Consider the following 22541-nt stretch of genomic DNA (forward strand, 5'->3'; position numbering starts at 1 on the left):
AAGTGCTAATTTGCTTTCCTTTGAAATCAGTATATTACGTGATGGAGCAATTAAAAGAAGTGAGAGAATTAAAACAGACGTTTCACTTTAGAATCTAGAGGTTGATTTTTGTCTGGATTTTATTTTTTTTGGTTCGTTTTGTTTTTAGTTTTGCCTTTTTTCCCACCAGTTCCTCAACATTTCAGTAAAAACTCAATTCCATTCTCCAAATATTTATTGGACATTTATATTTTGTAGCATCTAGCCTGACCTGTGGTGGCGCAGTGGATAAAGTGTCAACCTGGAAATGCTGAGGTCGCCAGTTCGAAACCCTGGGCTTGCCCGGTCAAGGCACATGTGGGAGTTGATGCTTCCTGCTCCTCCCCCCCTTCTCTCTCTCTGTCTCTCTCTCCTCTCTCTCTCTCCCTCTCTCTCTCCTTTCTAAAAAAAAATGAATAAATATATTTTGTAGCATCACATGTTGAAGGAGAAAGGATAGAGAAATATCAGGTTGTCAGCCAATGTTAGCTTTGAATTATATTCCTAGTTCAAAACTGTAGTTACCTTTTCTCAGTTTGCCTCGCCAACTAATTGATGTTGAAAAGGAACAAAGGAAGACAAAACTTGAATCCTTATGGGGTTATAGTAAAAATTCTCAGAAAAGATAGTTTAAAGAAGAATGCTCTGTGGGAGAGAGAGAGAGCTCTGAGAACAGCAGTCAAGATGAAAAGCGAACCTTTTGAATCTGCCACTGAACCAATTCAGAATCCTGGAACCCAGTCAAAGGACCTGCTAATAGGTCACGGGAGAAGGGATGATACCACACAAAACTCTTTAGATGCACTTGGAGAAAATGAGCTCTATTCAGCAAGCAGTATTAACCAGGAGGTTTCGTCATGGGATATATTACTATGCAGTTGAATTCCTTCTGTGTTGCTTCTTTGAAAATAAATAAGCATGCCCTTTGAAAGTATGTGATCCTTGAGAATTAGGAGCAGACATCTGACAAAATGACAGGAGGCAAATTACATGAGCAACTCCAGTGAGAGAACAGGATTCAGAAGCATTCCTTATATTATTTAATGTTTGTACTTAAGAAAGAAAAAGAAAGGACTAGTTTTAGGTATTTATTCCAGGTAAGAATTGACATTACAAAGACCTCCTTTTTTGTGCACTTAGGGAGAGCTAAAAGAAGAGATTTCTCATATTGCTGAAGAATACAAATTAAATTTAAAGAGTAAGACATCTGCCTTTCTCTATAAAATGATTCTCAGCAGAATACACAATATCTTCATTAGGTATTTATGCCAAGGCCAATGAAATCACACAGTATTTCCTACCATCATATTAAAAAGCATATATTTTTATATGTAAAAAAGTTGCTATTGCAAATAGTAAGGTTATTAATTCTAAGTGAAATAACTCTGACAGAGAGAGGCAAGTGCCATATATTTTCACTTCTATGTGGACCCTAAAATACAAAATAAACAAACAAAACTGAAACAGACATATGAACAGACTGATGGTGGACAGAGGGAAGAGAGCCTGGGGCTTGGAAAAAAAGGTGAAGGGCTTAGGAAATACTAATTGGTTGTTAAAAAATAGTTAAGGGGATGTGAAGTATGGCATAAGAAGTATAGTTAGTAATATTATAATAACTATGAGGTGCCAGATGTTTACTGGAAATATTGGGGGGAACACTTTGTAGAGTATGTGATTATCCCACCTCATTGTCTAAACAATGCTATACACATGAAACTAATATGAAATCATATTGATTATAATCTGTAATTGAAAAATAAAAATTTATCCAGGCCAGGTAGCTCAGTTGATTAGAGCGTCATCCAGATATGCCAAGGATGCTGGTTCAGTCCCCACTCAGGGCACATACAGGAATCAACCAATGAATGTACAAATAAGTGGAACAACTATTTAATCGATCTCTCTCTCTCTTTCTCACTCCTTCTCCCCTTTCATTTTTTTTCTGAATATCAATTTTAAAAACAACTTTTAAGAAGTTTGTTCAGTTTTGTTTAATCAATTTTACAATGCACACCATAAAATTTGGGGGATATCTTTGTCCCTTCTTAATAGCTCCCAACAGAGCTTGCTCCAGATATATATGGGAAGAATTAGGGTTGAAAGCATGGATGATGAATTCATACACTGCCAATCATTAGGTATGTAAAGATTGCTTTTTATTTTATCTTATCTTTTTATGAGAGCAAAAGTCCAATTCAACAGTTTTTAACTAAGTGCCTAGAAAGTGCACACACTCTGGCAGGAACTGTGAGGAGTACACAGATGAATAAGAGATGATATGTTTCTACTTTCTCACCATTTAGCAGAGAAATGCTATATACATGAGTCTATGATAAAGCTGACTGTGGCAGGTCTGGAAATGGGAGTATCAATTAATAGGGACTGGGTAAAGAGATTCCTTACACCAGGAATCTATGTTTACATGTCTTCACTAAATAGGAAACACCTTATCATCTAGATTGGTATTTCAAATCTCTATTCCATCAACCTCGTCACTCCACCCTTGCCTTGCATAAAGTAAGCACTTGATTAGAACAGTTCTTAAAATTATGTTTGTGAGATACTCAACTTTAATGGTTCTGATGAAAAGTTAAAAGGTATTGAAACTTTATTTTAAGAAATTATTCTGTTAAACATTGCTATACTTTCTCCCTCAGACAAATTGGAAGAAAAAGGTACAGGTTTCAAGGGTTTAGTCAAAATGTAGCTTGAATGAAAAATAATTTTTTTCTTGGGTTTACTTGATCAGGAGCAGAAGAGGGGTTGCAAATTTTTCGGCAATGGCCAGAGAGTAAATAGTTTTGCAAGCCAGTGTCTGTCACAGCTGTTCAGCTCTGCCAAGTATAGCATGAAAGCAGCCATAAACAAAAATAAATAAATGAATGTGACTGTGTTCTCTAAAAGAAAGGGCAGTGGCAGAATTTGGCCATGAGACACAGTTTTCCAATTCTTGACCTAGAATGATATGATTCATTAAAATTCTCTTGAAATAGAATAATTATCTTAAGAATAATTAAACCCTATTTCCATGAAATTTATGAAGAAATAAGTCAGTGACAGATACAACTCTGCTTCTGATGTAATTTATCAGAGAGCGATCTAGTGAGGAACAAGCTTGCTTCTGGTGGGCAGAGATAGGCACATAAGCAAACAAACTTAGTCAAGGATCGAGAACAGTGCATCCACTGAAAATACTCAAACTGGACTACCAAACTCCACCTTTTGGGCAAGTTACTCTATGTCTCTGTCCCTCAGTTTTGTAAAATGGAACAAATTAATAATAATGATACCAAAGATATCAAAGAGTTGTTATAAGGACTGAGAGCGTTAACACATTCAATGTGATTAAAACAGTGTCTGGCACATGACAACATGAACAGGTGCTAAAAACCTTATACAGATGATGCTTTAATCCCTCCTCTCTTATAACTTGCCTGGTAGGGACACATGGGAATTAGAGGCCCAGGATACTGTATTTCTGTCTAAAAGGTGTCATTCATGTTATATCCCTTTGAGAGACATATCTATTCAGAGAAAGAATAAACTATGAAAAAATCCTAGATTCATGAACGTAACAGTGGTGGGATAGATAATTGGTACAATTGTTTGTTTTTATTTTATCCATATCATCCAAGTGAAGGGGATTCATTGCCTCTCAGAGTCTTGTATTAGTTTTCCAAAAAAAAAACAAAAAAAAAAAACTGGTTAAGCAAAATTAACAGGCTAAGAAAAATAAAAATAGGCTCTCTATCAATTTTAGAAACTGGCCCAGAGCCCATTATGCAGCAGCATGTAATCAACATGGCCTAATAAATAATTATGCACGCCAGACTGCTACCACGATCCTTCAGTTCTTCTTAGAGCTTCTCTGCTTGCCAGCCTTCCACTGACTGACTAACGCACGCTAACCACATCCTGAATACGTGTTACTGCTCATGTCACCACTGTTACTCTAAGATGTCTTTTAACCATGTACAACTGCTGCTAAGGTTGCTACTGGGGTTACTACTACCATATACAAATACAAACCTTGAAGGAGAGAGCAGTTCTAAAGCTGCAGCAGAAGCGTGTGTGTTCAATAGGAAACTGAATGCAGGCTCAGAGACTAGTCTTGACCACCTTGCCACAAAGGCGGCACCAGGGATGAAGAGATAGATCATCCAATCACTGCCATAAGCAGATCGAAATGTCAAGAGGTGACCAAGGGTAGACTTGAACTTAAGTCAATTGTGAGCTAACAGTACAACCTTGGTAAATAAATTAACCTTTCTGGATTTTAGTTTGACTTTAAATAATGCAAATGTGATTTTTATTATCAATTTAACAAGGTTTGAAAGAATGTATATTAATGTGATTTGAAAAATACAAAGTGTCATACAGATATATGGTGTTATTTCTTTCATGAAAGATGGTAGAAATCCAGGTTACTTTATGGAAATTTATAAATTTGGCCATCTAGATCCATGATTTAATAAACATCTTATCTATATTAATCACTATCCATTCTATAAGGAATGATGTTGAACTTCATTATAACTCAAACTGAATCTTTTCTTAATGTTTATTTATACATGACCTCAAATCAGAATGCCATTGATGTTTAGGAGCAGACATTACAATAGTTTAAATGGAGAAAACACCCATTTCTAATGGAAATGGTAAACCATATAGCCATCTGAATTATAAAGATTTTATCTTCATTATTTCAAGGAAGTAAGAAGTATTTATGCTTAGAAAATTTCAGATCTACAACCCAGTACAATACCCAAGCAAACCAAAAATTTTGAAAAATTGACTAGGATATTATTCTTTTTCTCTCTCTGAATTACTTTATTATTATTCCTTTCTTATGAGACTAATAATTTATATTATATATATATATAAATATGCTACATATATATAAATTTCAGCCTCATAATTATAGGATTTTCTAAAAGGTTATAATATCTAAAAACTAGAGTTGATTGTTTTGTAAGTAATGATTACTATTTGTTGTTCTAAGCAATGTTTTTTAAAATTAATAAATCTTAAATCAAGAAATAACAATGATTTTATTAGGATAAATAAATGTTGAGAATTATTGGTTTTATAGCATTTCCAATATTTTCCAGATAAATATTCAGAAAACTTACAGCATAGATGATTTATTGAAAAAAATTTACTAGCCCTGGCTGGTTAGCTCAGTTGGTTAAGAGCGTCATCCTGAAACGACAAGGTTGCAGGTTTGATCCCTGGTCAGCACCCATACAGGAAGCAACTAATGAATGCATAACTGCGTAGAACAGCAAATGAATACTTCCTTTCACCTTAGCTCTCTCTCCTTCCTCTCTCTGTCTCCAAAAATATTAATAAACACTGGCACAATAGCTTGGTAGGTTGGAGCACTGTCCTGGAGCACAGAGATTGCCAGTTTCATTTCCAAGTCAGGGCACAGAGAAGAACAGTCTCTCCTCACTGCTCTAAAAATAAAAAATTAAAAAGTACTACACAGCCTAGCAGCATAAAGAATTATTTCAAAAAAAGTATAGGTTTACACTTCTTCACTAATGCATAATCAAGCATCTTTTCAGTAAAACAACAGAATAACTTTCCTTCAATGGCTTAATAATAAGGTCTTCTAAAACTTTCAAGTCCTGTCCAAAAGTAGTATGAATTGCAATATTATGGGAAAAGAGACATTGATTTCACAGTAAGTATGTGCGTATGTGTATATATGTGTATATGTGTGTATGTATATATATATGTGTGCTAATATATGTATATTTATATACATACACACATATATACATATATATCTTATAAATATATATGAGGTTCATAGTTGTGAGTATGCAAAACAGTTTATTATTGTATTGTTATTTATTAAGTATCGTACTGTTAACCATACAAACAACTGTAAACCTACTTTTGCCACACCCTGTATATATATATCAGAGAGATATATTAACATTTGCTTGATGTCTTTGGGTTCATGAGCAATGTTGAACTAAAGTAATTGTGGCATAAGGAACCCATAAAGCTTAATATAAACATATACATTTACCTAAGAGAAGTCATTGCTTATAATTTTCTTTAGTAGTTTCTTTTTGAAAATCTTGTATTTTCTATTTTAATATTGCCACTAATTTTTCAATTCTAAAATAAAATCATTTCCATTATAATTGTTTTTGAAAACATAAGGTCTTTAGTATAAATGTGAAAACAAAAAAAAATTCTCCTGAGTGTTTATCCATAGCTTTTCTTTTGTTACAGAATCTAGGTTTTGTGAAACAAAGTCAATTGATTCAAAAACAAAAACCGTCAAACAATATGACCTATATTCCCTGAAGTGAATCACTTGCTATTGAATCATGTAAATACATCAGTAGCCACAATTCTTCCATTTCTCTGCCTACTGTCACATATTATCTGCAAAATACTTTGAATTCCTTTAAAAGTATTATATAAAACAAGAAATAACAATAGAATAATAAGTATGGTGAATCAAAAACTGTTACTATATAGCAGACTCTAGAGAGAACTAAACTTACTTATTTTCATTTTCATTCCTATTACCTTTATTAAAGTAGCTTTATCATATACTATGTTACAGGGCATTTATGGTTCATAATGGTATGTTGGTATACTTGAAAAAGAATAATCAACCCTATCATTGATTTTAGTGGATGATATTTCTTTAAAAAGAATTCATTCTTGCACGGTACTGCCTACACCTTGCTTAATGTGTATAATCAATTTTTCAAGTTCAGTTTCTGAAGCTTTGAAAAACAAACCTTGTACATATGGCACAACAGCTTGACCTAAATGTTCAGCTCTGTTCTACTCCGTACATTGTATTGTTAAGTGTTAGCTAAAAAATATGAGTCTAAAATGGTAACATAAAACAACTTTTAAAAGTATTATTAGGAACTCCTGAGTGAAAATGGTGGGTGGCACAGGATAACAGACTGTCCCCTCGTCTCCTGAAAGGATGAGGTTGGAGAGCAAGCCAATAATTCAAGAATGAAGAACAACCTTATCCTACTTTATGAGAGAACATTTTTGTATTCCGGGAGAGAAAACACAAGATGCTGATACGAAATTTTGTGTTTCTAAATATGCTCCATTGATCCCAATGCCCTACCCCACTTTTTAAAAAAAATAATAATAAAATTTCTTAACTATTCTCTCAAATTCAGAGAAAAGCAGCCTAAGAAATTGAACAGGAACCCATAGGAAAAGTAAAAGAAAACTGGAGTAATAGTAAAAAAAAAAAAAAAAAACCCAGTAATGGACCTCAGAGGAGGCAGAAAAGGTGGAGCTGCCTGTCTCTCTGCCAGGCATGGTGCTAATTTGGAGAATTGTACAGCTGAAGTCCTCAGAAGTGTGATAAACACCTGTGTAGGTTAAGTGGACTCCAGTAAAGCACATTTAGGAGGATTTAGAGTGATTTTCAACTATTTTTATGATGTTCTTTGCTACTCACATTTAATTATTAAATCTTTTATAATGTGTTTTACCCAATAGATGACATTAAAAAGTACTAATTGCAATCGCAAAGGAAAACAATTGATAAATTGACCTACACTGAAATAAAGAACATATAATCATCAAAATTTATCATAAGAGATTGGCAAGAGAGTACAGAATTGGAGAAGTTATTTTCTTTTTTTTTTTTTTTTTTTTTTTTTTTTTTTTTTTTAATAAATTTTTATTAATGGTAATGGGATGACATTAATAAATCAGGGTACATATATTCAAAGAAAACATGTCCAGGTTATCTTGTCATTAAACTATGTTGCATACCCCTCGCCCAAAGTCAGATTGTCCTTCGCCACCCTCCATCTAGTTCTCTGTGCCCCTCCCCCTCCCCCCAACCCTCCCCCTGTCCCCCCTCCCCCCACCCCTGGTAACCACCACACTCTTGTCCATGTCTCTTAGTCTCATTTTTATGTTCCACCAATGTATGGAATCATGTAGTTCTTGTTTTTTTCTGATTTACTTATTTCACTCCTTATAATGTTATCAAGATCCCACCATTTTGCTGTAAATGATCTGATGTCATCGTTTCTTATGGCTGAGTAGTATTCCATAGTGTATATGTGCCACATCTTCTTTATCCAGTCTTCTATTGAAGGGCTTTTTGGTTGTTTCCATGTCTTGGCCACTGTGAACAGTGCTGCAATGAACATGGGGCTACATGTGTCTTCACGTATCAATGTTTCTGAGGTTTTGGGGTATATACCCAGTAGAGGGATTGCTGGGTCATAAGGTAGTTCTATTTGCAGTTTTTTGAGGAACCACCATACTTTCCTCCATAATGGTTGTACTACTTTACAGTCCCACTAACAGTGAATGAGGGTTCCTTTTTCTCCACAGCCTCTCCAACATTTGCTATTACCCGTCTTGTTGATCATAGCTAATCTAACAGGGGTGAGGTGGTATCTCATTGTAGTTTTGATTTGCATTTCCCTAATAACTAATGAAGCTGAGCATTTTTTCATATATCTGTTGGCCATTTGTATCTCTTCCTGGGAGAAGTGTCTATTCATGTCTTCTTCCCATTTTTTTATTGGATTGTTTGTTTGTTTGTTGTTGAGTTTTATGAGTTCTTTGTAAATTTTGGAAATTAGGCCCTTATCTGAGCTGTTGTTTGAAAATATCATTTCCCATTTAGTTGGCTGTCTGTTTATTTTTATATCAGTTTCTCTTGCTGAGCAAAAACTTTTTATTCTGATGTAGTCCCATTCATTTATCTTTGCCTTCACTTCTCTTGCCATTGGAGTCAAGTTCATAAAATGTTCTTTAAAACCCAGGTCCATGAGTTTAGTACCTATGTCTTCTTCTATGTACTTTATTGTTTCAGGTCTTATATTTAGGTCTTTGATCCATTTTGAATTAATTTTAGTACACGGGGACAGGCTGTAGTCGAGTTTCATTCTTTTGCATGTGGCTTTCCAGTTTTCCCAACACCATTTGTTGAAGAGGCTTTCTTTTCTCCATTGTGTGTTGTTGGCCCCTTTATCAAAGATTATTTGACCATATATATGTGGTTTTATTTCTGGGCTTTCTATTCTGTTCCATTGGTCTGAGTGTCTATTTTTCTGCCAATACCATGCTGTTTTGATTATTGTGGCCCTATAATATAGTTTAAAGTCAGGTATTGTAATGCCCCCAGCTTCATTCTTTTTCCTTAGGATTGTTTTGGCTATTCGGGGTTTTTTATAGTTCCATATAAATCTGATGATTTTTTGTTCCATTTCTTTAAAAAATCTCATAGGGATTTTGATGGGAATTGCATTAAATTTGTATATTGCTTTGGGTAATATGGCCATTTTGATTATATTTATTCTTCCTATCCAAGAACAAGGAATATTTTTCCATCTCATTGTATCTTTTTCGATTTCCCTTAACAATGCTTTGTAATTTTCATTATATAGGTCCTTTACATTTTTTGTTATGTTTATTCCTAGGTATTTTATTTTTTTTGTTGCAATCGTGAAGGGGATTATTTTTTTGAGTTCGTTTTCTAATATTTCATTGTTGGCATAGAGAAAGGCTATGGACTTCTGTATGTTAATTTTGTATCCTGCGACCTTACTGTATTGGTTTATTGTTTCTAATAATCTTTTTGTGGAGTCCTTCGGGTTTTCGATGTATAGGATCATATCATCAGCAAAAAGTGATACCTTTACTTCTTCTTTTCCAATATGGATGCCTTTTATTTCTTTGTCTTGTCTGATTGCTCTGGCCAGAACTTCTAGCACCACGTTAAATAAGAGTGGAGAGAGTGGACAACCCTGTCTTGTTCCTGATTTAAGGTAGAAAGTCCTCAGTTTTTTGCCGTTTAAAATGATGTTGGCTGATGGTTTATCATATATGGCCTTTATCATGTTGAGATATTTTCCTTCTATACCCATTTTGTTGAGAGTCTTAAACATAAAATTGTGTTGTATTTTATCAAAAGCCTTTTCTGCATCTATTGATAAGATCATGTGGTTTTTGTTCTTTGTTTTGTTGATATGGTGTATTACGTTAACCGTTTTGCGTATGTTGAACCATCCTTGAGATTCTGGGATGAATCCCACTTGATCATGATGTATTATTTTTTTAATATGTTGTTGTATTCGGTTTGCCAGTATTTTGTTTAGAATTTTAGCATCTGTATTCATTAGAGATATTGGTCTGTAGTTTTCTTTCTTTGTGCCATCCTTGCCAGGTTTTGGTATGAGGGTTATGTTGGCCTCATAAAATGTGTTTGGAAGTATTGCTTCTTCTTCAATTTTTTGGAAGACTTTGAGTAGAATAGGAACCAAGTCTTCTTTGAATGTTTGATAAAATTCACTAGTATAACCGTCTGGGCCTGGACTTTTATTTTTGGGAAGGTTTTTAATAGTTTTTTCTATTTCCTCCCTGCTGATTGGTCTGTTTAGGCTTTCTGCTTCTTCATGACTCAGTCTAGGAAGGTTGTATTGTTCTAGGAATTTATCCATTTCTTCTAGATTGTTGTATTTGGTGGCATATAATTTTTCATAGTATTCTACAATAATTCTTTGTATATCTATGATGTCTGTGGTGATTTCTCCTCTTTCATTTTGGATTTTATTTATTTGAGTCCTGTGCCTTTTTTCTTTGGTGAGTCTTGCTAAGGGTTTGTCAATTTTGTTGATCTTTTCAAAGAACCAGCTCCTTGTTTTATTGATTTTTTCTATAGTTTTTCTGTTCTCTATTTCATTTATTTCTGCTCTGATTTTTATTATCTCCTTTCTTCGGCTGGTTTTGGGTTGTCTTTGTTCTTCTTTTTCTAGTTCCTTAAGGTGTGAAGTTAAGTGGTTTATTTCGGCTCTCTCTTGTTTGTTCATATAGGCCTGAAGTGATATGAACTTTCCTCTTATTACTGCTTTTGCTGCATCCCAGAGATTCTGATATGTCGTATTTTCATTTTCATTTGTCTGTATGTATCTTTTGATCTCTGCGCTTATTTCTTCTTTGACCCATTCATTTTTTAGAAGTATGTTGTTTAGTTTCCACATTTTTGTGGGTTTTTCCCCCTCTTTTTTACAGTTGAATTCTAGTTTCAAGGCTTTATGATCAGAAAATATGCTTGGTACAATTTCAATTTTTCTAAATTTGCTGATATTGTCTTTGTGGCCCAACATATGGTCAATTCTTGAGAATGTTCCATGTACACTAGAGAAAAATGTATACTCTGTCGCTTTGGGATGAAATCCTGTAGATGTCTATCATATCCAGGTGTTCTAGTATTTCGTTCAAGGCCACTATATCTTTATTGATTCTCTGTTTGGATGACCGATCTAGAGCCGTCAGCGGAGTATTGAGGTCTCCAAGTATGATTGTATTTTTGTTAGTTTTTGTTTTAAGGTCAATAAGTAGCTGTCTTATATATTTTGGTGCTCCTTGGTTTGGTGCATATATATTAAGGATTGTTATGTCTTCTTGATTCAGTGTCCCTTTAATCATTATGAAGTGACCATTTTTGTCTTTGAGTACTTTTTCTGTCTTGTAGTCAGCATTATCAGATATGAGTATTGCTACACCTGCTTTTTTTTGGGTGTTGTTTGCTTGGAGTATTGTTTTCCAGCCTTTTACTTTGAATTTGTATTTATCCTTGTTGCTTAGATGTGTTTCTTGTAGGCAGCATATAGTTGGATTTTCTTTTTTAATCCATTCTGCTACTCTGTGTCTTTTTATTGGTAAGTTTAATCCATTTACATTTAGTGTAATTATTGACACTTGTGGGTTCCCTACTGCCATTTTATAAATTGCTTTCTGTTAGTTTTGTATCTAGTTTGATTCTTCTCTTTTGTTTTTCTATCATTTGTTTCTGTTTGTTTGTGTTCCATACTTCTTTCCTCTGTTGCTACCTTTTTTAAGTCATGTGTTTTTGTGGTGGTTTTTTCTAGGGTGGTTACCATTAAGTAATGAAAAGGGTACCTACCATATTCATTGTAGTACCCTATCTTATAAGTATTTCTGCACTTCATCGTCCTTTGCTACTGTTAATCTCCATTCTCTCCCCCCTTTTTTTTCCTTTGTTGTCACAGTTTAAGTTTGGTTTTATTGTGTTCTTGGTGGAGCTGTTACTTGTGGTGTTGTTTTCTTTTGTTCTTTGAATCTGGTTGGAAAACCCCCTTTAGTATTTCCTGGAGTGGGGGCTTTCTTGTGATAAATTCTCTCATCTTTTCTGTATTTGTGAATGTTTTTATATCTCCTTCATACTTGAAGGATAGCTTTGATGGGTATAGTATTCTTGGCTGAAAGTTCCTCTCTTTCAGGGCTTTAAATATTGGGGTCCACTCTCTTCTAGCTTGTAGAGTTTCTGCTGAGAAATCTGATGATAATCTAATAGGCCTTCCTTTATATGTTGTACTCTTCTTTTCCCTGGCTGCCTTGAGAATTTTTTCTTTGTCATTGGTTTGTGTCATCTTTATTATGATGTGCCTTGGAGTGGGTTTGTTGGGGTTAAGAAAACTCGGTGTTCTGTTTGCTTCTTGAATTTGAGGCTTTAGTTCTTTCCACAGGCTTGGGAAGTTCTCGTCTATTATTTGTTTGAGTATATTCTCCATTCCATTTTCTTTCTCTTCTCCCTCTGATATACCTATTATTCTTATGTTATTCTTTCTGATGGAGTCAGCTAATTCCTGTAGGGCTTTCTCGTTTTTTATTATTTTTGAGTCTCTTTCTTCTTCTCTCTGTTGTGCCTCAAGTTGTTTGTCTTCTATTTCACTAATCCTATCTTCAATCTGGGTTGTTCTGCTAGCTAAGCTTGTTACCTCGTTTTTCAGCTCGTGAATTGAGTTTTTCATTTCTGTTTGATTTGTTTTTATAGTTTCAATTTCCTTGGTAATATATTCTTTGTGTTCATTGAGTTGTTTTCTGATCTCCCTATATTGCCTTTCCGTGTTTTCTTGTATATCTCTGAGTATTTTTAAGATTTCTATTTTAAATTCTCTGTCATTTAGCTCCAAGGCTTCCAATATGTTAAGTCTTTTCTCCATAGATTTTTCCACATCTATTTGTGTTACCTCTCTTTCTTTTGTATCCATAATATTTGATTTCCTCTTTCTTATTGGCATCTGAGGGTGGTCTTGTTGATAGCACTAATTAGAATTAATAAAGAGTAAAAAGTAAAAAACAAAAAAACAAAAAAAACAAAAACAAAAAAAAAAACCAAAAAACAAAGGGTAAGACACCCCACAAAAAAAAAAGCAGTAATAATTTATTATTTCCCCCTTTTTTTTTCTTTGTTCTCCTTCCCTCCTCTCCCCTCCTCAGGGAAATATCGTGCCTATAATGGAGGGCCTGGTTTGCGGTGTAGAGTTCAAGGGGGCAAAAAATAAAAAAAATAAATAAAAAAAATAAAAAAAAAAAAAAGAAGAAAATCTTAGACAAGCATAAGTTGATCTGCCTGCGGGTGACGGTCAACCAAGAGATATAATGAGAGGGACAAGAGGGAACCAGAAAAAAGGACAAAAAAAGGAATAATCAAGAAGAAAAAATAAAAATAATAAGTAAAAATACGTTGTATTAAGTGGAGCAAAGACCAAATACAATGGAGACCTTGGGTTGGGAGGACCCAAAATGCCACAAAAACAAACCAACCAGAAAAAAACAAAAACAAAACCGAAAAAGAAAAACAAAGCCAAAAAAAACCTTGAGTCCCAAATTAACTAATTTGTTCGTGATTGAGGATTAAATGGGAGGAAAGTAAAACGAGAAAAGAAAAAACGAATAGAAAGGAAAAAATAAGAAAAAGAGAAAAACGAAGGAAGAAATAAAAAAGGAAGAGAAAAAAACAAAATAAGGCAAAAAAAACAAAAGAGGCGAGAGTGAGAATTAAGTGTCCTGGAGTATAACCCCAAAGGAGGGTGAGGATGAAGAAGAGAAATAAAATGTAACACTTATGGGTAGTGTAGTTCAAGAAAAGGGAAGCATAAGATGGGCAGAGAATAGAAGGACTGAGGTGGTGGAAATAAAGGCAATAAGATAGAAGGAGCAAACAACAACAACAACAAAAAAAAAAAAAAAAAAAAACAAACAGTGGAACAAGCTGCAAAGTCTGTGGATTTTTCCTGATTTTGAGATGTCAACCTCTTCCTCCTTCTCCTCTCTCCCTCTTCCCGGTCGGCGACTCTGCAGCCCAGGCCCTGCCCCTGCGCCACACCCAGGCAGGGACTTGCAATTGATGGGGTTCTACGGCAATGTCACACAATTGGCTTTAGTCTTGCTGGTAGTCAAGGCCTGCCGGCGTCTGCAGGGTCTACCGACGAGAGAGTGCGCCTTCGTGGATTCTCTCTCCCAGTCCCCCCTTCCCGAACCAGCAGCCTGGCGATCCAGCCACAAGGCTGCCACTGCTTCTGTCTGGGGAGTAAGAGGCTCAAAGAGCTGGGAAATCCCCACTCTATCCCCACTCAGTGCAAGGCTCTGGGAAGGGCTCTGACAGTCAGGGCCTCCAGTGTAATCAGGCAGGGGTGGGAGTCAATTGTTGTCAAGGTGATTGTTCAGTGCCTAGCATTCCGTTGGACCTCTCAACCCAGGCTTTCCACACTTTGTAGCCTGTTTTGGCCGGTAAGAAGAGGCACTAGCCTCTGCTTGCGACTAGTGTGCTATAGATCTTATTATCTGCCAAGTCCTTCTTGTTAGCGTTTATCCCTGAATATGGAGGCTCTATCAATCAGAAGTTGCCCCCGCCCCTTTAGCGAGAGGCACCAAAAAATATCAAGCCTCTTGTCTTGGGTCGGTGAACTGAGAGAGATCTTATCAATTAGAACCGAGGGTGCGCAGATTTCACGGGTTAAGTTAATTTTAGTAATTGGGTCGCAGCTGTGCTCCCGAAGGTATTTCAGGCTGCCTGCGCGCGCCCCTCCCCCAACGCTTGATTGTTAGCTTGAATGGCTGGGTGAGGTGCCCCGCCCGCGGAGAGAATCTCCCAAGTAGGGAATACCGCCCTGGGGCCTCTCCCGCTCCCCGTGCGCGGGCCGCTGGGAACGTTAGCGGTGCTCGGTCTCCAATGCTCGGTCTGCAACCAGACCGGGAGCGCGCCCGCAGCTGCTCGCCGCTCGTTCTGCAACCGACCCGGGCTGGCGGCGGCGGCGGCGGCGGCTGCGGCGGCGGCGGCGGCGGCTTCCGAGTGCGGGATGACTTACCCCAGGCGCACTTTCTCGCGGCTTGAGTGAACGTCCCTGGGGTAGCTTCCTCCACACCCTCGTCTTTCAGATTCGAGTGATAACAGTCCTATTGCTTTCAGTTTGCTCCGAAGATAAATTTTCCTGTTTCTAGTTGATAAATTTGTTGTGATTTTGGGGAGATCTGTCGGACGCGCTGCTCACGGCGCCATTTCCGTGACGTCACTTCGGGAAGTTATTTTCAATACATGTGGTTTACAAAGAGCTTGTATCCTATACACATGCACATATATATGTGCATATAAACATAGATATTATATATATATACATACGTTGGCATAACTGCACAATCAATAAGGGAAAAAAACAAGTAGAAATATGAGCAAGAAACACAAACTGAAACTTCACAAAAAGAATATCAAAATAGCCACTAAACATGAAAATATGTTTAACTTCCTTAATATAAAGAAAAGCAAAGCTATGATAATAAACACAGTATAGTTAAAATCCCAAGTGATGGTAAGAATATAGATCATCTGTAACTCTTATATGTACTGCTGGTAAGAAATGTCATTTTGGCCTGACCAGGTGGTGGTGCAGTGGATAGAGCATCGGACTGGGATGTGGAGGACCCAGGTTCAAGACCCTGAGGTCGCCAGCTTGAGCACGGGCTCATCTGGTTTGAGCAAAGCTCACTAGCCTGGACCCAAGGTCGCTGGCTCAAGCAAGGGGTCACTCAGTCTGCTGTAGCCCCACAGTCAAAGGCACATATGAGAAAGCAATCAATGAACAATTAAGGTGTCGCAAGGAAAAACTAATGATTGATGCTTCTTATCTCTCTCCGCTCCTGTCTGTCCCTATCTATCCCTCTCTCTGACTCTCTCTCTCTCTCTGTCTCTTAAAAAATAAAATAAAATAAAATTGAAAAAAAATTCATTTTGGAAAACTGGCAATAGTTACTGAATGTATCATTCATACTCAAAGAATAATTCAGCAACTAGTTAATACACAATAGAAGCACTTGTTATTCAACACATGAGACACATATTAGATTGTCATAGCAGCATTATTCATAATAATCGAAAACTGGGAAGGAGATAGCTATCTATAGAAAAAGAAAAACTGAATTGGGAATATTTATTTAATAGATGAGTAAAGTTATGAAAAATAGTAAACTGCAAAAGCAAACAGACACAAAAGAATATATATATATATGATGATCCACTAATGTGAAGATTAAAAGCAAGCAAAAGTATTCCTAGCTGTTAAACATGAGGATTGTGGTTACTTTTGGTGGAGGAAATAATGTCCTATAAATTGTGATTGATAGAACTCCTGACAATGTAAATAATGTTCTGTTTCTTAAATTAGTGGTATTTGTATGAGCAGAATCACTTTAAGATAATTCATTGAGCTATATGCTTAAAAATTGTGATTTTTCTGTGTGAGTTATACTTCAATTAAGAATGTTTTTTAGCTTGACAAGGCAGTGATGCAGTGGATAGGGTGTCGGCCTGGAATGCTGAGGACCCAAGTTCAAAACCACCAAGGTCGCCGGCCTGAGCAAGGGGTCACTTGCTCTGCTGTAGTCCCACAGTCAAGGCACATATAAGAAAGCAATCAATGAATAACTAAGTTGCTGCACCGAAGAATTGATGCTCTTCATCTCTCTCCCTTCCTATCTGTCTGTCATCTATCTATTATTGGAGAATCAGAAGTTAATCTCATGTCAAGTTAATGCTATTAATTTCATGCTATTTTTGGCCTGTGGAAAATAATGTGCATTTCTTATTTACTACTGCTACATTGAATATTTATCTAATAACACTCCTACCATCTTACTAAATCAAAACTTCTTGAGGGCAAAAGATGTGTCCATTGAATGAATTGTTGTTATTGAATATAATAAATCTATATTTCTCACTAATCAAATGTAATTTTGTTAAAGGTAGTGAGAAGAATTTTGGACATCAGTTTCTTCATCTATTCCTTGTAGAAGGAAAACCCACAGTTAAATATGGATGTGGAAGTTCCCAAAATATTTTGACTCTTTCTGCTAATTATAGCATTAACACAAATGCATTCATCCCTGTCACCATACGGTAAGTACTCCACAGTAGTTCTTTGAACTATAACGCTGAGCCTTATTTTTAAATGTTATTTATATGTATAGTAATCACCCAAATACAGAATGACAAAAAGGTTCATCTGAAACTTGTTTCAGTAATTATTTTTTTTTTTTAGTCATTGAGTAAAAGATTAGTGGACATGTGGTCCTGTTCAAAACATCCAGAGACATGTGGTCCATGCCCAAAGGTCATTGAAAGTGGGTTATGTCCCAAGATGCAGAGCTAATATAAATTCTACTTTTCTGCAAGATTCCAATTCTAACACATGTTTCTAACCCATGTGCCATTACCAGCTAGATTACCAAGGCAAGAAGGGTTATTATTGGCAGTATGACCACAACACAATTATTGTAACAATTAAATATGATGATATTTTATTATGTATTAGTCGTGTAAATCACAAGTATACATAAATGTTATGGGCTATTTGAACCAAGGACTATTTGGCCTGACCAAAAGTCTCAACTCAGTGGATGTTTTAGACAAGATCAAATGTCCAGCTTAAAATAAGGTACAATTTGATACAATCATATTGTACACAAAAGGATTCAATTTCTTTAAAAATATTATGAAGCAAAAAAAAGAGTCAGTTTGTTCAGTTGAAGTTACGATGTAGTTCAATTGTTAAACAAAATATATATTAAGTGAAAAGAGTATAGCTAGTAGGAATTGGGGGGGGGGGGGTGGTGGCATTGACTCTGCACCAAATAAAAAGGAAATCCAGTAGAAGAAAACTATATGTTAGATGGAAATATCTTTCTGAAACATATACATTTTTGGAAGGTAGTATTGAAATTAGTTCATGCTTCAAAATAAGGAAATCTCAAAAGTGAGAAATGGCTAAATGCAATGGTCACATCCCAAGGACATTACTGGACAAATTTTTACATAGAAGCCAAGAATTTAAAATTCTTTCTCAGTATAGCACTCTAATGATAATAGTCTCTAAAACTGCTCGGTCTCAGTTAAAAATAACATTTTGTGTCTACGTTTATATGTTCTATGACAATTGGATAAGTTAGTCTGATCAGCAGGACCTTGGCTAACCTATGAAAGTTACATAAATCAAATAAACTTTTCCAGGGTCTGCATCAATCTGAAAATGAAATCAAGGAAATTGACACCAATCTGAAAATGGAAACTCTTTATAAAGGCAGGGACAGTATCTTACTCATTTTTAATGCACTTAAAAGCCAGGGCATCAGACAGAAAGTCAATCAGTAAATGTCTGAATAAAGGAAGAGATGAAGGTATCTAGGCTAAGCAATTCAGCTGATTATGACAAGAAAGCAATGAAATTACCCAGCCTAAGGTAATGTTATTATTCATAAGTTAGGCATACCCTCTTGGAACACTGAGCTCTGTATGAACAAAACAAACTTTCAGAGCAATGGGCTTACTCTAGTTTCAGTCATCTCTCTTAAAAAGCTACCCAGAAAAAAAGTAGATGAGAAGTTAAATAACTTAGAGACCAATTTAAAAGGGTTTTCTATTGATAATATCATCATATTAAATAATATAACCATTTTATGCAAACAATGACACATTTGATTACATATGACATAATTTCAACTTTTGAATTATTTCATTCCTTTTCTTAAAGGAATTATTTTATTTTTTGACTGCAAGTAATGATGACCTAATTGGACAATTGTCAGATAAACTACTCAGATCCTTATGTAGCCTGAAGTTGAAAGCATCCTGTAAAATATGATTGCTGCTTTTAGTAAAACTGAAAACCAAGGACATTTCAAGTCTTTTAGTTAATTTTATGCAAAACTTAGAAAGTAAACAGGTTTGTATATTGATGCTAAACTGAAAATTTATATTGTCTTCTAGGGAATATTTTATAAGACCTCAAAGTGACAATAAATTAAATTAAAAGCTAACCCTACAACTATATTATATATTATATCATATGTTATATAAATTATTTAAATCATACAATAAATATAAATTATTTATATAGTAATTTTTTTATTTAGGAAATTAAATTTAATGGGGTGACATTGATTAATAATAAGAGTACATAAGTTTCACGAGACCAGGCGGTTGTGCAGTGAATAAATTATTGGCCTGGTATGCTGAGGACTCAGGTACAAAACCCCAAGGATGCTGGCATGAGTGTGGGCTCACTCAGCTTGAACACGGGCTCACCAGCTTGAGTGTGGGGTTGCCAGATTGAGTGTGGGATCATAGACATGACCCATGGTCACTGGCTTGAGCCCAAAGGTCACTGGCTTGAGCAGGGGGTCACTGGCTGGGCTAGAGCCCCCCAGTCTAGGCACATATGAGAAAGCAATCAATGAACAACTGTGTCGCAATGAAGTATTGATGCTTCTCATCTCTCTCCCTTCCTGTCTGTTTGTCCCTCTCTCTCTGTCTCTCAAAAAAATAAATAAATAAAGAATACATAGGTTTCAGGTCAACATTTCTATAGCATTTGGATTGTTGATTATGTTGTGCACCCATCACCCAAAGTCAAATCATTTTCCATCACCATATATATATTTGTCCCTCTTTATTCCCCTCCCCTAATCCCTTCCCATGCAACCTCCTCCCATGTAGTATATAAAAAAATTTAAATAAATTAAATTAACTTAAAATTTTTTGAGTGCCCATTTGCTAAGCGCTCTCTTGATAGGATTTTTTGCTTAATACCTTAACCTATTTCTCCCAGCCCCGCAACACCCCTACCTTCTGACAACCGTGAGCCTGTTCCCTTATCTGTTTCTATTTTGTTTATTTCTTTTCTTCATAGATACTACATATAACTTAAGTCATATGGCATTTTTTTTTCTCTGACTGGCTTATTTCACTTAGCATAATACCTCTAGGTCCATCCATACTGTCATGAAAGGTAAGATTTCCTTCTTTTTTATGGCCAAGTATACTCCATTCTATAAATGTACCACAGCTTTTTTATCCACTCGTCTACCGATGAGGACTTAGACTGCTTCCAAAGCTTGACTATTTTAAATAGCATTGCAATGAACATAGGGGTGCAAATATTTTTTTGAATAAGTGAAATTATTAGGCAGTTCCACTTTTCTGATGATGACTGATGTTGAGCATCTTTTTATATGGCTATTAGCTATGGGTATGTCCGCTTTGGAAAAGTGTTTATTCAGATCTTTTGCCCATTTTTTAACTGGATTGTTTGAAATTGTGTGTGTGTGTGTGTGTGTGTGTGTTGAGTTTTATAAATTCTCTAAAAATTCTGAATATTAACACAAATTCATCAAAAAATATATTCTCTCATCAGTGGGTTGTCTTTTCGTTTTGTTGATGGTTTCTTTTGCTGTGCAAAACATTTTAGTTTGATGTAGTCCCATTTATTTGTATGTTTGTTTGTTTGTTTATTTATTTATTGCTTCCTTTGCCCATGGAGATATACTAGAAAAAATATTGCTATGAGAAATATCGGTTTTAGTTGTTTTTGGTGGAGTCAGTGTTATCAATACACAGTATCATGTTATCTGTAAATAATGACAGTTTTACTTCTTCCTTTCCAATTTGAAAGTCTTTAATTTCTTTTTCTTGTTTGAATGCTGTGGCTAGAACTTCCAGTACTATATTGAATAAGAGTGATAAAAGTAGATATCCCTGGCCCTGGCTGGTTGGTTCAGTGGTAGAGCGTCAGCCTGGCGTGCAGGGGTCCCGGGTTCGATTCCCAGCCAGGGCACACGGGAGAGGCGCCCATCTGCTTCTCCACCCCTCCCCCTCTCCTTCCTCTCTGTCTCTCTCTTCCCCTCCCGCAGCCAAGGCTCCATTGGAGCAAAGATGGCCCGGGCGCTGGGGATGGCTCCTTGGCCTCTGCCCCAGGCGCTAGAGTGGCTCTGGTCGCGACAGAGTGACGCCCTGGAGGGCCAAAGCATCGCCCCCTGGTGGGCAGAGCATCGCCCCTGGTGGGCGTGCCAGGTGGATCCCGGTCGGGCGCATGCGGGAGTCTGACTGTCTCTCTGTTTCCAGTTTTGGAAAAATACAAAAAAAAAGTAGATATCCCTGTGTTTTTACTAATTTTAAGGGAAACACTGTTTTTGCCCATTGTGTATGATGCTGGCTGTGGGTTTATCATATATGGGGTTTTTTGTTTTTCTTTTTCTTTTTTACAGAGACAGAGAGAGAGTCAGAGAGAGGGATAGATTGGGACAGACAGATAAGAATGGGGAGAGCTGAGAAGCATCAATCATTAGTTTTTCATTACAACACCTTAGTTGTTCATTGATTGCTTTCTCCTCATATGTGCCTTTGACTGTGGGGCTACAGCAGACCGAGTAACCCCTTGCTCTAGCCAGTGACCTTGGGTCCAAACTGAAGAGCTTTGCTCAAACCAGATGAGCCCACGCTCAAGCTGGCGACCTTGGGGTCTCGAACCTGGGGCCTCCGCATCCCAGTCCGACGCTCTATCTACTGCGCCTCCGCCTGGTCAGGCGATTTATTATTTTGAGGTATATTCCCTCTATTCCCATTTTGCTGAGATTTTTTTTTTTACCATAAATCCATGCTGAATTTTACCAATTGTGTTTTCTTCATCTATTGATATGATGGTGTTATTTTATTTTTCATTTTGTTTATGTGGTCACATTTATTGACTGTAAATATTGTACCAACCTTGCATTCCTAGCATAAATCCCACTTTTTTATGGTGTATGATCCTTTTAATGTATTGCTGGCTCTAGTTTGACAATATTTTATTGAGGATTTTTGTATTTATGTTCATCTGAGATATTGACCTACAATTTTTTCTTTATAGTGCCTTTATATGGTTTTGGAATTGGAATAATGTTGGCCTCATAAGATGAACTTGAATTTTATGAAATAATTTGAGAGGGATAGGTGTTAGTTCTTTTTTGAATGTTAAGTAAAATTTACCTGTGAAGCCATTCAATCCAGGTCTTTTGTTTGTTGGCAGTTTTTTGATTACTGGTTCAATTTCATTAGTTGGTATCAGTCTATTATGATTTTCTGATTATTCCTCATTCAGTTTTGGAAGCTTGTATGTGTCTAAGAATTTATTCATTTCATCCAGGTTGCCCAATTTTTTGCCATATAGTGGTTTGTAATATTTTCTTTTAATCCTTTGTGTTCCTCTGGTGTCAGTTGTTATTTCTCCTTTTTAATTTATGATTTTATTCATTTAGGTCTTCTCTGTTTTTTTCTTGGTGAGTCTGGTGAAAGGTTTGTCTATTTTGTTTATCTTGTCAAAGAACCAGCTCTTAGTTTCATTGATATTTTGTATTTTTTGTCTCTATGTCATTTATTT

General features: G+C 36.0%; 1 protein-coding gene across 1 annotated transcript in view; it reads left to right on the plus strand.

The window, feature by feature from the left end:
* The window catches only part of EYS (eyes shut homolog), a 1965296-nt gene that overhangs the window by 1645050 nt on the left and 297705 nt on the right, over nucleotides 1-22541 (plus strand). Inside the window, 1 exon segment of the mRNA XM_066360293.1 lies at nucleotides 17095-17248. Within this exon segment, the coding sequence (XP_066216390.1) occupies nucleotides 17095-17248 (154 nt within the window).

This window comes from Saccopteryx leptura, chromosome 1, assembly GCF_036850995.1.
Source record: "Saccopteryx leptura isolate mSacLep1 chromosome 1, mSacLep1_pri_phased_curated, whole genome shotgun sequence".
Lineage (NCBI taxonomy): Eukaryota > Metazoa > Chordata > Mammalia > Chiroptera > Emballonuridae > Saccopteryx > Saccopteryx leptura.